Source organism: Delphinus delphis, chromosome X (genome assembly GCF_949987515.2).
Source record: "Delphinus delphis chromosome X, mDelDel1.2, whole genome shotgun sequence".
Classification (NCBI taxonomy): Eukaryota; Metazoa; Chordata; class Mammalia; order Artiodactyla; family Delphinidae; genus Delphinus; species Delphinus delphis.
The window spans coordinates 76,246,635-76,269,710 of NC_082704.1; the positions used below are offsets into that span (position 1 = coordinate 76,246,635).

The following is a 23,076-nucleotide window of genomic DNA, read 5'->3' on the forward strand; positions in this document are numbered from 1 at the left end:
ATGGAACATTCTCCAGGATAGATCATATCTTGGGTCACAAATCAACCCTTGATAAGTTAAGAAAATTGAAATTGCATCAAGTATCTTTTCCAACCACAATGCTATGAGATTAGATATCAATTACAGGGAAAAAAACCTATAAAAACTACAAACACATGGAGGCTAAACAATACACTACTAAATAACCAAGAGATCACTGAAGAAATCAAAGACAATATCAAAAAATACCTAGAAACAGATGACAATGAAAACACAATGACCCAAAACTCTTGGAATGCAGCAAAAGCAGTTCTAAGAGGGAAGTTTATAGCAATACAATCCTACCTCAAGAAACAAGAATCATCTCAAATAAACAACCTAACCTTACACAAAAAGCAATTAGAGAAAGAAAAACAAAAAAATAACCCAAAGATAGCAGAAGTAAAGAAATCATAAAGATTAGGTCAGAAATAAATGAAGAAGAAATGAAGGAAATGATAGCAAATATCAGTAAAACTAAAAGCTTGTTCTTTCAGAAGATAAACAAAATTGATAATCAATTAGCCAGACTCATCAAGAAGAAAAGGTAGAAGACTCAAATCAACAGAATTACAAATGAAAAAGGAGAAGTAACAGCTGGCATTGCAGAAATGCAAAGGATCATGAGAGATTACTGCAGGCCACTAAATGCCAATAAAATGGACAACCAGGAAGATATGGAAAATTCCTTAGACAAGTGCAACCTTCTGAGGCTGAACCAGGAAGAAACTGAAAATATAAGCAGACCAATCACGAGCACTAAAATTGAGATGGTGAATAAAAATCTTCCAACAAACAAAAGCCCAGGAACAGATGGCTTCACAGGCAAATTTGATCAAACATTTAGAGAACAGCTAAAACCTATCCTTTTCAAATTCTTCCAAAGTATAGAAGATGGAGGAACACTCCCAAAGTCACCCTGATACCAAAACCAGACAAAGATGTCACAAAGAATAAAAATTCAGGCCAATATCACTGATGAATATATATGCAAAAATTCTCAACAAAATACTAGCAAGCAGAATCCAACAGCACATTAAAAAGTTCATACACCATGATCAAGTGGGCATTATCCCAGGAATGCAAGGATTCTTCAATATACACAAATCAATCAATGTGATAAACTGTATTAACAATTTGAAGGAGAAAAACCATATGATCATCTCAATAGATGCAGAAAAAGCTTTTCACAAAATTCAACACCCATTTATGATAAAAAACCTTCCAGAAAGTAGGCATATAGGGAAGTTACCTCAACATAATAAAGGCCATATATGACAAACCCACAGCCAACATAGTTCTCAGTGGTGAAACACTGAAACCATTTCCTGTAAGATCAGGAACAAGAGAAAGTTTTCCACTCTCACCACTGTTATTCAACATAGTTTTGGAAGTTTTAGCCACAGCAATCAGAAGAAAAACAAATAAAAGGAATTCAAATCGGAAAAGAAGAAGTAAAACTGTCACTGTTTGCAGATGACATGATACTATACATAGAGAATCCTAAAGATGCTACCAGAAAACTACTAGAGCTAATCAATGAACTTGGTAAAGTAGCAGGATACAAAATTAATGCACAGAAATCTCTTGCATTCCTATACACTATGATGAAAAATCTGAAAGATAAATTGAGGAAACACTCCCACTTACCATAGTACCAAAAATAATAAATACCTGGGAATAAACCTACCTAAGGAGACAGAAGACATGTATGCAGAAAACTATAAGACACTGATGAAAGAAATTAAAGATGATACAAACAGTTGGAGAGATGTACAATGTTCTTGGATTGGAAGAATCAATACTGTGAAAATGACTACTACCCAAAGCAATCTACAGATTCAATGCAATCCCTATGAAACTACCAGTGGCACTTTTCACAGAAGTAGGACAAAAAAAATCTCACTTTGTATGGAAACACAAAAGACCCTGAATAGCCAAAGCAATCTTGAGAAAGAAAAACGAAGCTGGAGGAATCAGGCTCCTTGACTTCAGACAATACTACAAAGGTACACTAATCAAGACAGCACAGTACTGGCACAGAAACAGAAATATAGTTCAATAGAACAGGATAGAAAGCCAGAGGTAAACCCATGCACCTATGGTCACCTTATTTTTGATAAAGGAGGCAGGAATATACAATGGAGAAAAGACAGCCTCTTCAATAGTGGTGCTGGGAAAACTGGACAGCTACATGTAAAAGAATGAAATTACAGCACTCCCTAACACCATACACAAAAATAAACTCAAAATGGATTAAAGACCTAAATATAAGAGCAGACACTATAAAATTCTTAGAGGAAAACATAGGCAGAACACTCTATGACATAAATCACAGCAAGATCCTTTTTGACCCACCTCCTACAGAAATGGAAATAAAAAAATAAATAAACAAATGGGACCTAGTGAAACTTAAAAGCTTTTGCACATCAAAGGATACCATAAACAAGAGGAAAAGACAACCCTCAGAATGGGAGAAAATATTTGCAAATGAAGCAACTGACAAAGAATTAACCTCCAAAATTTACAAGCAGCACATGCAGCTCAACATCAAAAAAACAAACAACCCTATCCAAGAATAGGCAGAAGACCTAAATAGACATTTCTGCAAAGAAGATATACAGATTGCCAACAAACATATGAAAGAATGCTCAACATCACTAATCATTACAGAAATGCAAATCAAAACTACAATGAGGTATCACCTCACACCAGTCAGAATGGCCATCATCAAAAAATCTACAAACAATAAATGCTGGAGAGGGTGTGGAGAAAAGGGAACCCTCTTGCACTGTTGGTGGGAATGTAAATTGATACAGCCACTATGGATAACAGTATGGAGGTTCCTTAAAAAACTAAGAAGAGAACTGCCTTATGATACAGCAATCCCACTACTGGGCATGTACCCTAAGAAAACCATAATTCCAAAAGAGTCATGTACCACAATGTTCATTGCAGCTCTATTTACAACAGCCAGGACATGGAAGCAACCTAAGTGTCCATCAACAGATGAATGGATAAAGAAGATGTGGTACATATATACAATGGAATATTACTCAGCCATAAAAAGAAATGAAATTGAGTTATTTGTAGTGAGGTGGATGGACCTAGAGTCTGTCATACAGAGTGAAGTAACTCAGAAAGAGAAAAACAAATACTGTATGCTAGCACATATGTATGGAAACCAAAAATAAGAAGAAAAGTTGTTCTGACGAACCTAGGGACAGGTCAGGAATAAAGACGCAGATGTAGAAAATGGACTGAGGACACGGGAAGGGGGATGGGTAAGCTGGGACGAAGTGAGAGAGTGGCATTTACATATATACACTACCAAATATAAAGTAGATTGTTAGTGGGAAGTGGCCACATGGCACAGGGAGATCAGCTCGGTGCTTTGTGACCACCTAGAGGGGTCGGATAGGGAGAGTGGGAGCCAGACGCAAGAGGGAGGAGATATGGGGATATATATATATATATATATATATATATATATGTATTGCTAATTCACTTTGTTATACAGCAGAAACTAACACACCATTGTAAAGGAATTATACTCCAATAAAGATGTTTAAAAACATAAATTAATTTAAAGAAAAAACAAGAATCATAGAAGAAACCTTCACAACTTAATCTCCCTTGAAAAGGAATTATGAAAGAGGGTGGAGAGTTAGTACCACACCGGCAATTGGTGCCTGCTCAGTAAATCAGAGCATTTTGCTAGAGAGCAGGAGACCTTGTACTGTAACCACACGTTACTGGCCCTCAGTTTATTCAATGAACATTTTGGATTTATTTGCCCACCTCCAGTTTCCATCCTTGCTCCCTGCCAGCCTATGTGTACTAGAGTTCATGGAGTCCCCCATGCTCTGCCCTACCCCCTAGGGCTTCTAAAAAATCAGTGGATGAGTGAAAGTACCACCTATACCTCTAAATAATAATAAGTGCCTTCAATCAGCTTAGGGGAGCATCAGGAAGAAGAACATGTTCTCACGAATTGCAGTTTCTAGGAAATTTCTAATTTCTCTGATGCTGATGTTTGTTTATGCTCTCACATTGCTACCCTTCACATGCATTAGATCCACTTGAAGGTAAGGGGAAGGAACATATCCCTGACAGCTTATTTTGTTTTTTTCCATTCTTTAATTGTTCTTTATTTTTTATTTTTGCAAGATTTTTTAAAACAAATTTATTGGAGTATAATTGCTTTACAATGGTGTGTTAGTTTCTGTGTATAACAAAGTGAATCAGCTCTATGAATACGTATATCCACATATCCCCACCCTCTTTTGCCTCCCTACCGCCCTCTCTATCCCTCACTTCAAGGTGGTCACAAAGCACCGAGCTGATCTCCCTGTACGATGCAGCTGCTTTCCACTAGCTATCTATTTTACATTTGGGAGTGTATATATGTTAGTGCTACTGTCTCACTTTGTCCCAGCTTACTCTTCCCCCTCCCTATGTCCTCAAGTCCATTCTCTACATCTGCTTCTGTATTCCTGTCCTGCCCGTAGGTTCATCAGAACCATTTTGGGTTTTTTTAGATTCCATATATATTTGTTAGCATATGGAATTTATTTTTCTCTTTCTGACTTACTTCACTCTGTATGACAGACTCTAGGTCCATCCACCTCACTACAAATAATTCAATTTCATTTCTTCTTATAGCTGAGTAATATTGCATTGTATATATGGGCCACATCTTCTTCATCCATTCTTCATCTGTTGATGGACACTTAGGTTGCTTCCATTTCTTGGCTATTGTAAATATTGCTGCAATGAACATTGTGGTACATGACTCTTTTGGAATTATGGTTTTCTCAGGGTATATGCCCAGTAGGGGGATTGCTGTGTCATATGGTAGTTCTATTTTTAGTTTTATAAGGAACCGGCATACTGTTCTCCATAGTGGCTATATCAATTTACATTCCCACCAACAGTGCAAGAGGGTTCCCCTTTCTCCACACCCTCTCCAGCATTTATTGTTTGTAGATTTTTTGATGATGGCCATTCTGACTGGTGTGAGGTGATACCTTATTGTAGTTTTGATTTGCATTTCTGTAATGATTAGTGATGTTGAGTATTCTTTCATGTGTTTGTTGGCAATCTGTATATCTTCTTTGGAGAAATGTCTCTTTAGGTCTTCTGCCCATTTTTGAATTGGGTTGTTTGTTTTTTTGTTATTGAGCTGCATGTGCCGCTTGTAAATTTTGGAGGTTAATTCTTTGTCAGTTGCTTCATTTGCAAATATTTTCTCCCATTCTGAGGGTTGTCTTTTCCTCTTGTTTATGGTATCCTTTGATGTGCAAAAGCTTTTAAGTTTCATTAGGTCCCATTTGTTTATTTTTATTTCCATTTCTGTAGGAGATGGCTCAAAAAGGATCTTGCTGTGATTTATGTCATAGAGTGTTCTGCCTATGTTTTCCTCTAAGAGTTTGATATTGTCTGGCCTTACATTTAGGTCTTTAATCCATTTTGAGTTTATTGTTGTGTATGGTGTTAGGAAGTGTTCTAATTTCATTCTTTTACATGTAGCTGTAACCCTGACAGCTTCTTTTATATCTTTTTTTTTTCTGGAGATTTTTACCAGGATCCCAAGTTTGCAGCTCATATTTGAGAACTTGATTGTGTGTTGTTGTGATTTCCTCCTCATAGCACCCTTCCCCATAGCCTGGTTGTATAATACTCAATAGCATGTTCCAGTTTACCATTGGACGTTTGAATCCAAAGAAGTTGGAGAAAACACAAAAGCCCAACGTGATGACAGCAGCAAAAACATCTTTTTAAAGCTAAATGACTTGATGAGGCATACTCTTTGGACCAGGAGATCAAATGTGGAGGGATAGATTTGTTATTTCCCTGCTTTCCTCCTAGCAGGCAGAATTGAATATAAACTCTGAGAAGGGTAGCATTTCCTTTGTCCTCTCCCTTGATGTGCTCAGGGCACAACCCTACATCAGATAATCAGCCTATAATTAGAATGAGGTGCTGGGCATTGGGATATTGAAATGAATGAGATGTAGCCTTGACTATCCAGTGAGGGCAAGTATGTTCCAGGCAGAGAAAACAGTGTGAGCAAAATTCTGGAAGAATGGAAGAGAACAGAAGGCATGTGGAGGAGTGGGAGGTGGGAAGAGATTGCACTTGAGGGGTCAAGGCAAAGAACTGTGTAGTGCAGTGGGGCAGAGAGGGCAAAGTCTGATTGCTCTAAACTCTGAGAGGTCCCTCTACCTTACATGAGCTTATTTCATGTTCTCAAGCAGCCATGTGATTTGAGTCAAACAGGAACCTTTGAATTAGCCCCATTGTCTAAATGAGGAAACAGATTGTGATTAAGCTACTTCTGAAGGAAATGAGTTGATGGCAGCACTGGGCCCAGAACTGAAGTCTTTGAGGTTCTTACCTTAGAAATTTCCAAAGCAGCTGCTTTTTCCATTAAGGGATCATTATTTTGCTGTAGTTTGATGGTTTAGAGCATGGACTTTTGAGCGACTCTCTCTTGGATTCTGCCACTTTCGGCATGTTACTTCCAATTTCTCTGACACTGGTTTGGGGACAAATAGCACTACATCCCTTATTGGGTTGTATTAATAGGAATATGTGGCACAGGATTTAGGGTACACAGTAATAATCAAGGTAATAACTATCACTATATGGAGCTTACAGTGTGATGTGTACTTTTGTAAACACTTTATATATGTTAACTTATATAATCCTTACCACAGCCAAATGAGGTTGGTAATGTTATCATCATTTTAAAGATGAGGAAACTGAGGAACAGAGAAGATGAGTTAACTGACAACAATCACCTTGGTGAGCATAGAGGTGTATTTTTTCAAGTTTTTTTTTTTTTCTTGGTAGAATGGTATCAAGTGGCATTTTATGGCAAGTACTTAAAACAGAATTGATAGAATTGGGTTGCTCCTAGCTGGTGCAGTGTGTAGACCAGATGCCACTGAGTAGTCCTCCTGGTCTGATCATTCTCAGCTTAGCAAGTTGTGCCTTTAAAAGTCATACTGGCCATCTTTGTATAGCATTGGCCCCTTTTATAGAGTTCTTTCACTTCATACATATTCAAAATGGACTATAGTACATCTTCCTGGCCTGCCTCAAGGTGGGGCATGGCCAACTGGTACCATGTTCAGCTTCCCATCCCTCCAACAGGAAAACCTTGCATGACCCCCACACTCTGAGGGATTCTTCTCCTAGCACTGGGCCTCCAGAAGTTCTGTGCTAGTATGTGGGCCCCTCAAGGAGGAGTGTTTACCAAAGTTCCAGGGAACCCCTGAGGTGTAGTCTGGAGTCACACTAGTATCTCTGAGCTTTCTTTTTTTTTTTTAACATCTTTATTGGAGTATAATTGCTTTACAGTGGTGTGTTAGTTTCTGCTTTATAACAAAGTGAATCAGCTATACATATACATATGTCCCCATATCTCCTCCCTCTTGCATCTCCCTCCCACCCTCCCTATCCCACCCCTCTAGGTGGTCATAAAGCACCAAGTTGATCTCCCTGTGCTATGTGACTGCTTCCCACTAGCTATTTTACATTTGGTAGAGTATATATGTCCATGCCACTCTCTCACTTCATCCCAGCTTACCCTTCCCCCTCCCTGTGTCCTCAAGTTGAGCTTTCTTTTTGAGGTTGTATTATTAGAAAATATTTCCATTGAGCTCCCCTTTTTCTTTCCATCCCTTAGACTGAAAAAAAAGTGATATGCTCAAGAATACAATTTCCTGATACCCTTCTCTTTGGGCCACTGCCCTGCCTAGACTGTTTACCTCTGATTGTTTCTGGGGAGATGCGGGAACCCCCATCTCTAAAGTTGACTTGAAGCTTTTCAGTACAAGGCTGAGACCTTAGCATTAGAGTATCAGTGCTAAGACCTTAGAGATCATCCTCACATACCTCATTTAACAGCTGGAAAACTGAGACCCAGAGAGAGGAAGGGACTGACTCTCCAGTGACTTTTTGGCCTAGAGACAGTATAACATAGTGGCAAAAGTGAGCACACTCTCTGGAGCTGCAGACTTGTGGTTGGATTGTGGATCTTTGGCTAACTAGCTGGGTGACTGTGGCTGATCACTTGACTTCTTTGTACCTCAGACTATAAAGATGACAGCAAGACTATCTACCTCCCAGGGCTACTGTGATGCTCAGAAGAGACAGAGTGAAAGTATGTAGCACAATGTCTGATCCCTGTAGGTGCTCGATAAGTATTAATTCTCCTGAGTCAGGGGGCCACTTCTTTTTGTCCCCATGGTTTGCCTTGCATTCCATGAGTTCTGAGCATACCTATATTAGACTCCTTTGCTGACATGTAAGCTCCTCGATAACAGGGCCAAGTCTGGCTTGGCATCTGACATAGACCCCCACATATCAGAGTTCCCATAAATAAGAGGCCCTTGGAAACTCTGTAGAATAGAATTAGCTAGATGTTCGGTGTTTTTGGTGTGTGTGTCTGATTCTACATAGCAAGAAATATAAGCAAGTTATTCAGGCTTTCTGGATAACAGACCAAGGTGATGAAATTTCCTGTTTAATCAGTGATTTTAATGAACTGAGAAAGGAAGGAAAAACAATTTTGAGAGGGTGAATGGATTCTCTTTCTCTCCTTCAAACATCATCTCCTTCTTGTCCTTCCCTGTCTTGTTTTACTTGTCTGGGAAGCAGAGAGACTTCTAGCACCTGCTCAGGCTTTACTCTTCAGGTACAAGAAAGAGACTAAAAGTCTAGAACTAGGATGAAAGATTGGGGCAGAAAGAGAGATTTAGAGAAAAAGAGAGAGGGAGAATAAGAGAGAGAGAGACAGATAGACAGACACCTCATGGCAGCTGGTGCCTCTAGGGCCAGAGAGCAACTGGCAAAGAAGGACTATAGCAGTCCTGGGTAGTGGGGCTCATTTGGCCTCAGGGTAAACAAGAGTATGGGTCTTTATAGCTCATGGAGCCTTTCAGAGATTCCCAGAGGTCCCTCCCTCCATCCTTTCTTCCTCACCGGGCCCTTTCTGTCCTCCTCCTGTCCCAGCCTATGCCGAGCTCTAGGTGCCTCCAGGCAAGTGAAGGGGCCATCCCTCCTGCCTGGCTGCCTCTCACTATCACATGTCCTTCCCAGGGCGAGGACATCCTAGACAGGAGCTCGGAGCTGATCTACACTGGGGAGATGGCGTGGATCTACCAGCCCTACGGCCGCAACCAGCAACGGGTCTTCTTCCTGTTTGACCACCAGATGGTCCTCTGCAAGAAGGTAACCCCACCCCTTTCCTCCCTGAGGGATATGGGCACCCCAGGGGGCACCACACCCTTCCTCTCCATCATCCCCAGTTCCCAACAAAGTGGGCTAACCCTGCTGGGCAAAAACAAGACAATATATTGGCAGCAATTCCATATCAGGATCACTGGTATGGCATGAATATCACAAGCAGGGCTGGCTTATGGGCAGTGAAATTCTGAAATTGGTAAAGTTTGTGTTGGTATCTTTTATACACTTTTCCCTCCTGCCCTTCATGGCGATCTTTCTCACTCTTTTCGACCCAGAGCTGATAGCCTGCTGATTTGCACCAGTTGTGAAAAATATTGAAATATTTCTATCCCAGTTGGTGAATAAGTGGCTTCCCTGAGCACCTCCCCTCATTTCTACTCTAATGGCTTTGACCATCTGGCCCCTTACTGCCCTAGGAACCAACAAGGGACCTCCTACTTTACTCTTACAGGTAAGGTGCCTTACCTTTGTGATACAGGAATTTTCCCTGTTCCCCTACCCATTTCCTATACAAGTTGTGTCACATCCCTATAACTCTCAGCTGTGCTCTTCTTTACCCTCCCTTCTCTGTAATCCATTTGAGAAAAGGTCTTGCTCTTGTGATTAACTCAGCATGAGTGTTTGTTTCTTGGTATCTTCTCCTTGGCAGGCAGGAGGATGGCATATGTTTTCAGCCTGATTCCTCCTGATGGGATACTGTTTCCTCCAACTCCTCCCTTAGGATAGGGAGTTCAGATCACTTTTAGTTCCAGGGACTGGCTGGGGAGAATTTGGGACCAGGGAAAATAAAAGAGGAGGGGAAAACCAAAGAATGCTTAAAGTGACTTTTTATTTATTTATTTATTTTGCGGTATGCGGGCCTCTCACTGTCGTGGCCTCTCCTGTTGCGGAGCACAGGCTCCGGACGCGCAGGCTCAGCGGCCATGGATCACAGGCCCAGCCGCTCCGCAGCATGTGGGATCTTCCCGGACCAGGGCACGAATGCGTGTCCCCGCATCTGCAGGCGGACTCCCAACCACTACGCCACCAGGGAAGCCCTAAAGTGACTTTTTAAATTCACCATCCTACCCTTGGCTCTTTCTCCATAAGCCATTCCCTTTGTTCTCTTCCTCACCAAGTAGCAAATACCTCTGAAAGGGAATACTAAATCATGAAGCACCAGGTTAAACACTGTCATCTTTTCCAGCGTGGAACAGGAACCACACATTTGTTTTTAAGCCCCCTGTTCTCTGTGTATACCACATCTTGCATTAAATCTCTGGCTATTTGCCTTTGACAGTGGATTGAGGGAACAAATTGAGTTTCAAGTCAAACTGCCTCAATATTTGAGAATAAGCTTTAAGTGCCAGCTCTAGAACTGATAGCACACTAGTTAATGGAGAAAATTACTGCCTTGGTCTGGACCTGGCCCTGGAAGAGAGAACTTTTATGAATCTGGAAATTGGCCAAACACCCAGCCTTCTTATTATCTACCCCCAACTCTTCCTTAGACGTCCATCAAATCAGGAGGCAGGATTTTTGAGGGTTAACTTATGTAGCCAAGGAAATTCTCAGCATATCAGTCATGTCACCAATAGGCATGTGCTCATTCTTCCCACTGAGCCATGCTTACACTCAGAACAACCAGTTGTAGAGAGACACAGAAAAGAGATTAGGAAGCTGGTTTATTTTAGCATTGCCCACCACTCACACCCTGTTAATTTAAGCATCTGTCAGCCAAGGCTGAGATTACTTTAAGGAAAATGTGAAACTCAGCTCTGCAAAGTAGTAGCTATAGGAGACACGGCCAGGAGCCAGAACACAAAATAGTGAGGCAAAGGCTAGAAATAAAGGGAAGAAACAACATGGACAGTGAGCTAATTTTAGGAGCCAGGGGACAGCAGAAAACTAAAATGGAATGAGAGTCAGCTCCAGGCCAGCTAGTAGAAGCCAGTGATTAAGGAGAAACCAGAAGCCAAGCCAGCCAAGTGGGCAGGGTGTAGCAGGCAAAAAGGATGACAAAAACAAGAGAAACCTTGAAGCTAGCATAGCTTTCTTCCAATGGGAGCCTTCTTGTTCTAGCAAGAACCATGGCCTCCCCTTCCAGAAAAAAGCTATCCATATACCTGGGCCTTCTTGACTCTGGTTTCTCAGAGCATGAGAAGCTACAGTTTGATTTTTCAAAGCCTATTAAAACTAAATCTGATGTTTGTGTTGAGGCTATGGTTGAGGATTTCTATTTGGTACCTGCAATAGGCCTTTCTATTCAGCAATAGGGAGTAAATTTTTTTTTTTCGGTACGCGGGCCTCCCACTGTTGTGACCTCTCCCGTTGCAGAGCACAGGCTCTGGACGCGCAGGCTCAGCGGCCATTGCTCACGGTCCTAGCCGCTCCGCGGCATGTGGGATTTTCCTGGACCGGGGCACGAACCCGTGTCCCCTGCATCGACAGGTGGACTCTCAACCACCAGGGAAGCCCTGGGAGTAAACGTTTGAGAAATGACCATGGCACCAAAATAAGGTATAGAAAGAGACAAGGTCTTTGGTCTGCTGGATGGTTGAGGGACCTCTTGCCATTGCTATAAAAGCCTTTCCTCTTGAGGTAGAGCTGGAAGAAATGGATAAATCTTCCTGGATATGAAGAATCCTTTGGCAAAGGAAATCTACAGAGGAAAAGGGCCAGGACTAGAGCTGGGCGAGTAAGACACTCACCTCAGGCACAGAGTTAAAAAGGAGGCTCCAAAGCACAGTAATCCTTTTTACAGGGAAGAAAGGGGACAAGAAAGCTACGTAATCAAATGTGGCTGCATAAAGCTTTCTGATGAGTTCATATATAAAAAGGAGGACAAAACATGGGCCTGTAGCAAGTGGATATTCATATGTAATATTTTATATGTATAGGATATTTAATAGGAGTGACAAAGATTAGTTTCATGAATCTTACAATGAGTCAAAGTTAGTTTTTAAAGATTCTAAGACAATATCAATGATTTAAAAGATCTTTTCAAAAAAAAGAAGAAAAAAGAAGTGATAGTCTGTAGTCTGGCAACTCTCTTCAAGGGACAAATAATTTACTATTAACACAGGAACTTAAAACCTCTCTGTCAAGGGAAAAAGAGACTGTAGTCTGGCAACTCCCTTCTAGGGACAAATAATTTACTATTAACACAGGAACTTAAAACCTCTGTCAAGGGAAAAAGAGCATAAACCTGTTGAGGGGGAATTTAAACCTAAGGTATCTGAGGTTGTAAGAAAGCACTTCAGTGCTCTGAATTCATTCTTTCATGCTATAATTATTGAACCCCTGCTCTGTGCCAGTCAGCTCTGCCTTCTTAGAGCTTGTAGACTAATGGAATTTAAGTGTAATGTAATTTAAAAATACATACATCACTGGGCAATGAAATAATACTCAGATGTCCTCAGCAGAATTGCTGTAGGTAAACTCAACGGAGTAATGAGTTACAGGAGATCTATGACAACACTATAGATGGGAAAATGTACCAGTTTTCAAAATATAAAAGATTCTAGGAAATACAGATTGACAATAAAATAATAATGAATCAACATTTACTGTGCACCTCTATGATTCTGTTCTAAGGCCTTTACATTCATTAACTCAATTTAATCCTTACAACAAACCCATGACGTAGGTACTATTATTTTTCCCATTTTAAATATATGTAAAGTGAGGTACAGAGAAGTTATATAATTTGCCCAAGGTGATATTATGTCTAGTGAGCAATGGAGCCAGGAATTGCATCCAGGCAAGCTGACTCCAAATTCTTCATTAGTAACCTCTATGTCATTATTGTCATTGAGCTTGTCAGAATTCTATAATAGATACTTTTTAACATCTTTATTGGAGTATAAATGCTTTACAATGGTGTGTCAGTTTCTGCTGTATAACAAAGTGAATCAGCTATATGTATACATATATCCCCATATGGCCTCCCTCTTGTGTCTGCCTCCCACCCTCCCTATCCCACCCTTCTAGGGGGACACAAAACACCAAGCTGATCTCCCTGTGCAATGCAGCTGCTTCCCACTAGCTATCTATTTTACATTTGGTAATGTATATATGTCAATGCTACTCCCTCACTTCGTCCCAACTTACCTTTCCCACTCCCCGTGTCCTTAATTCCATTCTCTATGTCTGCGTCTTTATTCCTGTCCTGCCCCTAAGTTCTTCAGAACCGAATTTTTTTTTTTATTCCACATATATGTGTTAGCCTACGGTATTTGTTTGCCTCTTTCTGACTTACTTCACTCTGTATGACAGTCTCTAAGTCCATCCACCTCACCGCAAATAACTCGATTTTGTTTCTTTCTATTGCTGAGTAATATGCCATTGTATATATGTGCCACATCTTCTTTATCCATTCATCTGTCGATGGACACTTACGTTGCTTCCATGTCCGGGCTATTGTAAATAGTGCGGCAATGAGAATTGTACTACATGACCCTTTTTGAATTATGGTTTTCTCAGAGTATATGCCCAGTAGTGGGATAGCTGGGTCATATGGTAGTAATATTTTCAGTTTTTTAAGGAACCTCCATACTGTTCTCCATAGTGGTTGTATCAATTTACATTGCCACAAACAGTGCAAGAGGGTTGCCTTTTCTCCACACCCTCTCTAGCATTTATTGTTTGTAGATTTTTTGATGATGGCCATTCTGACGGGTGTGAGGTGATATCTCACTGTACTTTTGATTTGCATTTCTCTAACGATTAGTGATGTTGAGCATCCTTTCATATGTTTGTTGGCAATCTGTATATCTTCTTTGGAGAAATGTCTAGTTAGGTCTTCTGCCCATTTTTGGATTGGGTTGTTTTTTGATATTGAGATGCATGAGTAGCTTGTATATTTTGGAGGTTAATCCTTTGTCAGTTGCTTCATTTGCAAATATTTTCTCCCATTCTGAGGGTTGTCTTTTCATGTTGTTTATGGTTTCCTTTGCTGTGCAAAGCTTTTAAGATTCATTAGGTCCCATTTGTTTATTTTTATTTCTATTTCTCAAGGAGGTGGGTCAAAAAGGATGTTGCTGTGATTTATGTCATAGAGTGTTCTGCCTATGTTTTCCTCTAAGTGTTTTATAGTGTCTGCTCTTACATTTAGGTCTTTAATCCATTTAGTGTTTATTTTTGTGCATGGTGTTAGGGAGTGTTCGAATTTCATTATTTTATATGTAGCTGTCCAGTTTTCCCAGCACGACTTATTGAAGAGGCTGTCTTTTCTCCATTGTATATTCTTGCCTCCTTTATCAAATGTGAGGTGACCATATGTGCGTGGGTTTATCTCTGGGATTTCTATCCTGTTTCATTGATCTATCTTTCTGTTTTTGTGCCAGTACCATACTGTCTTGATTACTGTAGCTTTGTAGTATAGTCTGAAGCCAGGGAGCCTGATTCTTCCAGCACTGTTTTTCTTTCTCAAGATTGCTTTGGCTATTCGGGGTCTTTTGTGTTTCCATACAAATTGAGAAATTTTTTGTTCCAGTTCTGTGAAAAATGCCATTGGTCGTTTGATAGGGATTGCATTGAATCTGTAGATTGCTTTGGGTAGTATAGTCGTTTTCACAATTTTGATTCTTCCAATCCAAGAACACGGTATATCTCTCCATCTGTTTGTATCATCTTTAATTTATTTCATCAGTGTCTTATAGTTTTCTTCATACATGTCTTTTGTCTCCTTAGTTAGGCTTATTCCTAGGTATTTTATTCGTTTTGTTGCAGTGGGAAATGAGAGTGTTTCCTTATTTTCTCTTTCAGATTTTTCATCATTAGTGTCTAGGAATGCAAGTGATTACTGTGCATATATATTGTATCCTGCTACTTTACTAAATTCATTGACTAGCTCTAGTAGTTTTCTGGTAGCATCTTTAGGATTCTCTATGTATAGTATCATGTCATGTGCAAACAGTGACAGTTTTAGTTCTTCTTTTTCCGATTTGGATTCCTTTTATTTCTTTTTTTTCACTGATTGCTGTGGCTAAAACTTCCAATACTGTGTTGCATAATAGTGGTGAGAGTGGGCAACCTTGTCTTGTTCCTGATCTTAGTGGAAATGGTTTCAGTTTTTTACCATTGAGAACGATGCTGGCTGTAGGTTTTTCATATATGGCCTTTATATGTTGAGGTAAGTTCCCTTTATGCCTACCTTCTGGAGTGTTTTTATCATAAATGGGTGTTGAAATTTCTGAAAAGCTTTTTCTGCATGTATTGAGATGATCATATGGTTTTTATCCTTCAGTTCTTTAATATTGTGTATCACATTGATTGATCTGCATATATTGAAGAATCCTTGCATTCCTGAGATGAACCCCATTGATCATGGTGTATGGTCCCTTTAATGTGCTCTTGGATTCTGTTTGCTTGTGTTTTGTTGAGGATTTTTTTCTTGTTTCTTGAGGTAGGATTATATTGCTATAAACTTCCCTCTTCAGACTGCTTTTGCTGCATCCCAAAGGTTTTGGGTCATCATGTTTTCATTGTCATTTTTTTCTAAGTATTTTTTGATTTCCTCTTTGATTTCTTCAGTGATCTCTTGGTTATTTAGTAGTGTATTGTTTAGCCTCCATGTGTTTATATTTTTTACAGATTTTTTTCCTGTAATTAATATCTAGTCTCATAGCATTGTTGTTGGAAAAGATACTTGATACGGTTTCAATATTCTGAAATTTATCAAGGCTTGATTTGTGACCCACGGTATGATCTATCCTGGAGAATATTCCACGAGCACTTGAGAAGAAAGTGTGTTTTGTTGTTTTTGGATGGAATGTCCTATAAATATAATTTAAGTCCATCTTGTTTAATGTATCATTTAAAGCTGTGTTTCCTTATTTATTTTCATTTTGCATGATCTGACCATTGGTGAAAGTGGGGTGTTAAAGTCCCCCACTGTAACTGTGTTACTGTCGGTTTCCATTTTTAAGGCTGTTAGCATTTGCCTTATGTATTGAGGTGCTCCTATATTTGCTGCATATGTATTTACAATTGCTATATCTTCTTCTTGGATTAATACCTTGATCATTATGTAGTGTCCTTGTTTCTTGTAATAGTCTTTATTTTAAAGTCTATTTTGTCTTATATGAGAATTGCTACTTCAGCTTTGTTTTGATTTGCATTTGCATGGAATATCTTTTTCCATCCCCTCACTTTCAGTGTGTATGTGTCCCTAGGTCTGAAGTGGGTGTCTTGTAGACAGCATATATACGGGTCTTGTTTTTGTATCCATTCATCCACTCTATGTCTTTTCCTTGGAGCATTTAATCCTTGTACATTTAAGGTAGTTATCTATATGTATCCTCCTATTACCATTTTCTTAATTGTTTTGGCTTTGTTATTGTAGGTGTTTTCCTTCTTTTGTGTTTCCTGCCTAGAGAAGTTCCTTTAGCATTTTTGTAAAGCTGGTTTAGTGAAGAATTCTCTTCACTTTTGCCTCTCTGTAAAGTTTTTAATTTCTCCATTGAATCTGAATGAGATCCTTGGTGGGTAGAGTAATCTTGATTGTAGGTTTTTCTCTTTCATCAATTTATTAAATATGTCCTGCAACTCCCTTCTGGCTTGCAGAGTTTCTGCTGAATGATCAGCTGTTAATGTTATGGGGGTTTCCTTGTATGTTATTTGTTGTTTTTCCCTTGCTGATCTTAATATATTTTCTTTGTATTTAATTTTCGTTAGTTTGATTAATATGTGTCTTGCTGTGTTTCTTCTTGAATTTACCCTGTATGGGACTCTATGCATTTCCTGGACTTGACTGACTATTTCCTTTTCCATATTAGGGAAGTTTTCAACTATAATCTCTTCACATATTTTCTCAGTCCCGTTCTTTTTCTCTTCTTCTGAGACCCCTGTAATACAAAAGTTGGTGTGATAATGTTGTCTCAGAGGTCTCTGAGACTGTCCTCAATTCTTTTTTTTTTTTACATCTTTATTGGAGTATATTTGCTTTACAGTGGTGTGTTAGTTTCTGCTTTATAACAAAGTGAATCAGCTATACATATACATATGTTCCCTGTCCTCAATTCTTTTCATTCTTTTTTCTTTATTCTGCTCTGCAGTAGTTATTTCCACTCTTTTATCTTCCAGGTCACTTATCCGTTCTTCTACCTCAATTATTCTGCTATTCATTCCTTCTAGAGGATTTTTAATTTCATTTATTGTGTTGTTCATCATTGTTTGTTAGCTCTTTAGTTCTTCTAGGTCCTTGGTAAACATTTCTTGTATTTTTTCCATTTTATTTTCAAGCTTTTGGATCATCTTTACTATCATTACTCTGAATTCTTTTTCAGGTAGACTGCCTATTTCCTCTTCATTTTTTGGTCTGGTGAGGTTTTACTTTGCTCCTTCATCTGCTGTGTATTTCTCTGTCTTCTCATTTTGCTTAACTTAGTGTGTTTGGGGTCTCTTTTTTGCATGCTGCAGTTTCATAGTTCCTGTTGTTTTTGGTGTCTGCCCTCAGTGAGTAAGTTTGCTTGAGTGGGTTGTGTAGGATTCCTGGTGTAGGGGACTGGTGCGTGTCTTGTGGTGGGTGAGACTGTATCTTGTCTTTCTGGTGGGCAAGACCACGTCCAATGGTGTGATTTTTGGTGTCTGTGACCTTACTATGATTTTAGGCAGCCTCTCTGCTAGTGAGTGGGGTTGTGTTCCTGTCTTACTAGTTGTTTGGCATAGAGTGTCCAGCACTGTAACTTGCTGGTTGTTGAGTGGATCTGGGTCTTAGTGTTGAGATGGAGATCTCTGTGAAAACTTTCACTTTTTTATATTACGTGGGGCTGGAAGTTCTCTGGTGGGCCAGTGTGCTGAACTCAGCTCTCCCACCTCAGAGGCTCAGGCCTGACACCCAGCCTGAGCACCAAGACCCTGTCAGCCACTTGGCTCAGAAGGAAAGGGAGAAAAAGGAAGAAAGAAAAAAAATATTGTTATTAAAATAAAAAAAATATTATTTTAAAAAAGTAATATAAAAGAAGAAAGAAAGAAGAGAACAAGCAAACCAAAAAACAAATCCATCAATGATAACAAGTGCTAAAAAAAGAAAATATCCCAACAGACAGAACCCTAGGACAAATGGTAAAAGCAAGTCTATACAGACAAAATCACACAATGAAGCATGCACATACATAGTCACAAAAAGAGAAAAAGGAAAAAATATATATGCAAAAAAATGAAGAGAACAACCAAATCAATAAACAAATCTACCAATGATAATTAGCTCTAAATACTAACCTAAAATAAACATAAAACCAGAAACAAATTAGATGCAGAAAGCAAACCCCAAGTCTACAGTTGCTCCCAAAGTCCACCACCTCAATTTTTGGATGATTTGTTGTCTATTCAGGTGTTCCACAGATGCAGGGTACATGAGGGTGATTGTGGAGATTTAATCTGCTGCTCCTGAGGCTGCTGGGAGAGATTTCCCTTTCTCTTCTTTGTTTGCACAGCTCCTGTGGTTCAGCTTTGTATTTGGCCCCGCCTCTGCGCATAGGTTACCTGAGGGTGTCTGTTCCCCACCCAGCCAGGATGGGGTTAAAGTAGCAGCTTATTAGGGAGCTCTGGCTCACTCAGGCCAAGGAGGGAGGGGTACGGAATGCAGCACAAGCCTGTGGCATCAGAGGCTTGTGGGACATGGCAACAGCCTGATGCATGCTGTGTGTTCCCCCAGGGAAGTTTTCTCTGGATCCCAGAACCCTGGCAGTGGCAGGCTGCCCAGGCTCCCTGAGGGGAAGTGTGGATAGTGACCTGTGCTTGCACATAGGTTTCTTGGTGGCTACAGCAGCAGCCTTAGCATTTCATGCCCATCTCTAGTGTCCGAGCTGATAGCCGTGGCTTGCGCCAATCTCTGGAGCTGGTTTAGGTGGTGCTCTGAATCCCTTCTCCTTGCTCATCCTGAAACAATGTTCCCTTGCATCTTAGGCAGTTCCAGACTTTTTCCCAGACACCCTCCTGGCTAGTTGTGGAGCACCAGCCCCCTTCACGTTGTGTTCACGCAGCCAACCCCAGTTCTCTCTCTGGGTTCTGATGTCCAAAGCCCAAGCCTCAGCTCCCAGCCCCACCCACCCTGGCTGGTGAACAGACAAGCCTCTCAGGCTGGTGAGTGCTGGTCGGCACCGATCCTCTGTGTGGGACTCTCTCTGCCTTGCCCTCAGCACCCCTGTTGCTGTGTTCTCCTCCATGGCTCTGAAGCTTCCCCCCCACCCACCTCCCATCTCAGCTAGTGAAGGGACTTCCTAGTGTGTGGAAACTTTTCCTCCTTCAAGCTCCTTCACAGAGGTGCAGGTCCCATCCCTATTCTTTTGTATCTGCTTTTTCTTTTGCCCTACCCAGGTACCTTGGGAGTTCCTTGCCTTTTGGGAAGTCTGAGGTCTTTTGCCAGCATTCAGTTGGTGTTCTGTAGGAGTTGTTCCACAATGTAGATGTATTTTTGATGTATTTGTGGGAAGGAAGGTGATCTCCACATCTTACTCCTCTGCCATCTTTACAGTCCCTCCTATAATAGATTATTAAAGAGTTGTGAACATTTAAAAGGAGGTACAGTGACAGGGACTCTCCATTGGTTTCCTAAGAGCAGGTCATGTCACATAAAATCCAGCTTCTATCTTGCCAGTAACTAGACTAGTTGATGAGAGGGTTGCACTAGACAGAAGATATCAGGATTTCACCCTGGCACTTCAGATTTTCTTCAGTTTCCTTGCAGATAGAAGCAATGTGGAGTGGTAGAAAAGCATAAAATTTATGTTCAGACAATTTTGGGCTCATTAGTTCCAGTGCTCACTAACTACATGACTTCAAGCAAATGACTTCACTTTCTCCACCTTCACTTTATCATCTGTAAAATGAAGATAATAACTACTCTACAGGATTGTTGTGAAGATTAAATGAAGTCAATGCATGTAAAATGCCTGATAGAGGGCCTGACACCTAGTGGGTACTTGTTAATCTTAGTCTTCTCCCACCCCAATAAATAACTAAGCAGCCTTGTAAGATAGTGAGGTCTCTGTCACTAGATGTAACCCCAAATGTGCTAGATGATTTCCTGCCAGAAATAGTATGAGAGATCGATAGACCCATCTGATCCCTGAGATCATTTGGCCCAGTTACTAAATTCTCATCCAGTCTTAAGATTCTCTTAATTCCCAATAAGTTAAGCCAAAACTTCCCCATTTTGCACATTGGAAGTTGGGATTGCATGTACCACTTAGAACAGCTTGAAGAAATTGTAGCTTGTTTCAGAGTGTGCATGTATGTGTGTGAATATATATATGAAGATACTTTTTAAGTGACCATTATAGTAGGTGTGAAATGACACCAGTGGCTTCTAAGTATGTGATCCTTTCTTTAATTTTTGCCGCTTCCCTCTTTGTTTGTCACTTTTCTTTTGTAAAACCTGATAAGACTCTTTTTTCTCTTTCTTCTTGTCCTTTATGGTGTCCTTAATGTCTCTGCTCCCCTGAATCTTATTGCCCTGCTATTTTGGTTAATAATGTATTTTGTTATTTTCCTCCTGAGATGATTATATTGAACATTACTTTGTTGCTTTGGGGAATTTATCTCTTTTTTCATTTCTTCCCTTTCACTTTTTACTGAGGAAGAGAGGAGAGCCCCTTTTACCTCTCTTCAATCAATCATCCGCCAATATTCCTACAACACTGCAGTTGCCTCTAACAGCCTTTTCCCCATTTATCATCAATTGTGCCAGTCTGGACATGCTCTGTTGTCCCCTGTGTCATAGCTGCTCAGTATTTATGTCACTTTCACCATATACTGGGAGAATCAGAACTAAGCAGAGTATAAAGATGCTGGAGAGAGGATTTCTTCTATTCATGGAACTTTCTGCATTTGGACCATTTCTTTGTGCACTAAAGGGCCAGACTTGGAGAATGAGCCATTCAGGACAACTCAGGAATGCAACAGTAGCATCAGTGACGGAATAGAGCAGAAAGAAGATTTCTGCTTTAAAACCAGGGGTTGTAAAACCAGGACACCTGAGTCCTAGACTTTGTCTCTTACTAATTTGTCTAACTTTGGGCCAGTTCTTTAACTCCTTATTTTTATCAGTGTCAAATCAGGCTGATGACAGAATTCATCTCAGGAGGCTTTGAGGAGAATCACCTGAAGTATTGGGAAGTAGTAAAGTATAATGTCAAGAGCATGGGTTCTAGGGCCAGACAAGAGGCCACCAATTTCCTTTTTCCCATCAGTTGTGTGACCTTGGACAAATTCTCTGTGCCTTTTATTATCCCCTCATTTGCAAAGTGGGAACCATAATAGTATCTACATGGAAGGGAGGTTGTGAGGGGTAAATGAGACAGTACAGTTGCAGTGCCTGGCACACAGTAAACTTAATAAATATTAGCCATTGATTACTGTATATGCAGTGTTACTAATCATTCATTCAGCACATTTTTATCGGGAGGCAGTATACACAATGGTTAAAACAAGCACAGATTTTTAGAGCCAGATAGCCTAGTCTCAAAGCCCAGCAGTGCCATAAATGGTAGCTTTTATTCCTCAGCAGGTTTCTTAACTGCTCTATGTCCACAGTTCCTCATAAAATCGGGTTATACCAGAATCTAACTTGTAGGATTGTTGTGAGAATGATTTAAGTTAATAAATGCAAAGTGTAGCTGCCAATGGATGAACACATAAAGAAAACGTCATACACACACACACACACACACACACACACACACACACACGCACAATGTAATATTATTCAGCATTAAAAACTAAGGAAAGTCTGCCATATCCAACAACATGGATGAACCTGGAGGACACTATGCTAAATAAAATAAGACAGAGAAAGACAAATACCGTATTATCTCACTTATATATGGAATCTGAAACAGGCCAACTCATAAAGGTAGAGAGTAGAATGGTGGTTGCCATGGACTCATGGGGGTGGCAGAAATGGGGATATGTTGGGTAAAAAGGGTAAAAACTTTCGGTTATGTAGGACAAATAACTTCTGGAGAGCTAATGTACAAATGGTGACTATAGTTAGCAACACTGTATTGTATAATTGAAATTTGCTAAGAAAATAGATCTGAAGTGTTCTCATCACAAAAAAAAAAGGTAACTATGTGAGATGATGGATATGTTAATTAGCTTGATTGTGGTGATCATTTCATAATGCATACATGTATCAAAACATCACATATTACTCCTTAAATATATACAGTTTTGTCAATTATACCTCAGTAAAGCTGGGGGGAAATGCAAAGCATTTAGAATAATGTCTGGCACATAATATATGTTGGTTAAGTGTTCACTGTTGCCATTGTTGTTGTTATTATTTTGTTATTATTAAGTATGTACTGTAGATGCTGGAATACAATAATGATAAAGACAAATCCAGTCCCAGCACCATGTGCCTTCCCTAGTATCTGAGATAAAACCAGGTTGTCAGGCTAGGGGTGAGTAGCCAGGGCCCCCTCTAAAGAGCTAGGGAGAACCTTACTGACAAGCAAGTGAGGCAGTCTGCAGTCCTGAAGAGTTGCATTCTCCAGATTGTAGCATCTGTCATTTGTATAAAATGTCCTGCAGTGTTTTATTAAACCCCATGAATACCCAGTGAGGCCAAATTCAAACAGCTCCCAGCTGTTTCAGTCATGTAATGTGAGGGACAGGGGTGGGCTCCTTGTTGGGGCTATGGCTAGGGCCAGGGCCAGGGCCAGAGTGCTTTGGCTGCAGACTGCCAGGGCCCTACTAGAGAAGCACTAGCTCCCTTAATCTCCTCCAACTTGGATGAGTGGAAAGGAAATGGAGGAAGGCTGCCATCCTATTAGAAACAATCCCATTTAGGCAGATAACTTGTGATGACCC

At 40.2% G+C, this 23,076-nt stretch overlaps 1 protein-coding gene across 8 annotated transcripts in view; it reads left to right on the forward strand.

The window, feature by feature from the left end:
- ARHGEF9 (Cdc42 guanine nucleotide exchange factor 9) overlaps window positions 1-23,076 on the forward strand; it is a 205,757-nt gene that overhangs the window by 143,993 nt on the left and 38,688 nt on the right. For all 8 annotated transcript variants that reach the window (XM_060001609.1, XM_060001608.1, XM_060001614.1 and 5 more), the window contains one exon: window positions 9,130-9,261. In XM_060001609.1, the coding sequence (XP_059857592.1) occupies window positions 9,130-9,261 (132 nt within the window). The remainder of the gene's footprint in view (window positions 1-9,129; window positions 9,262-23,076) is intronic.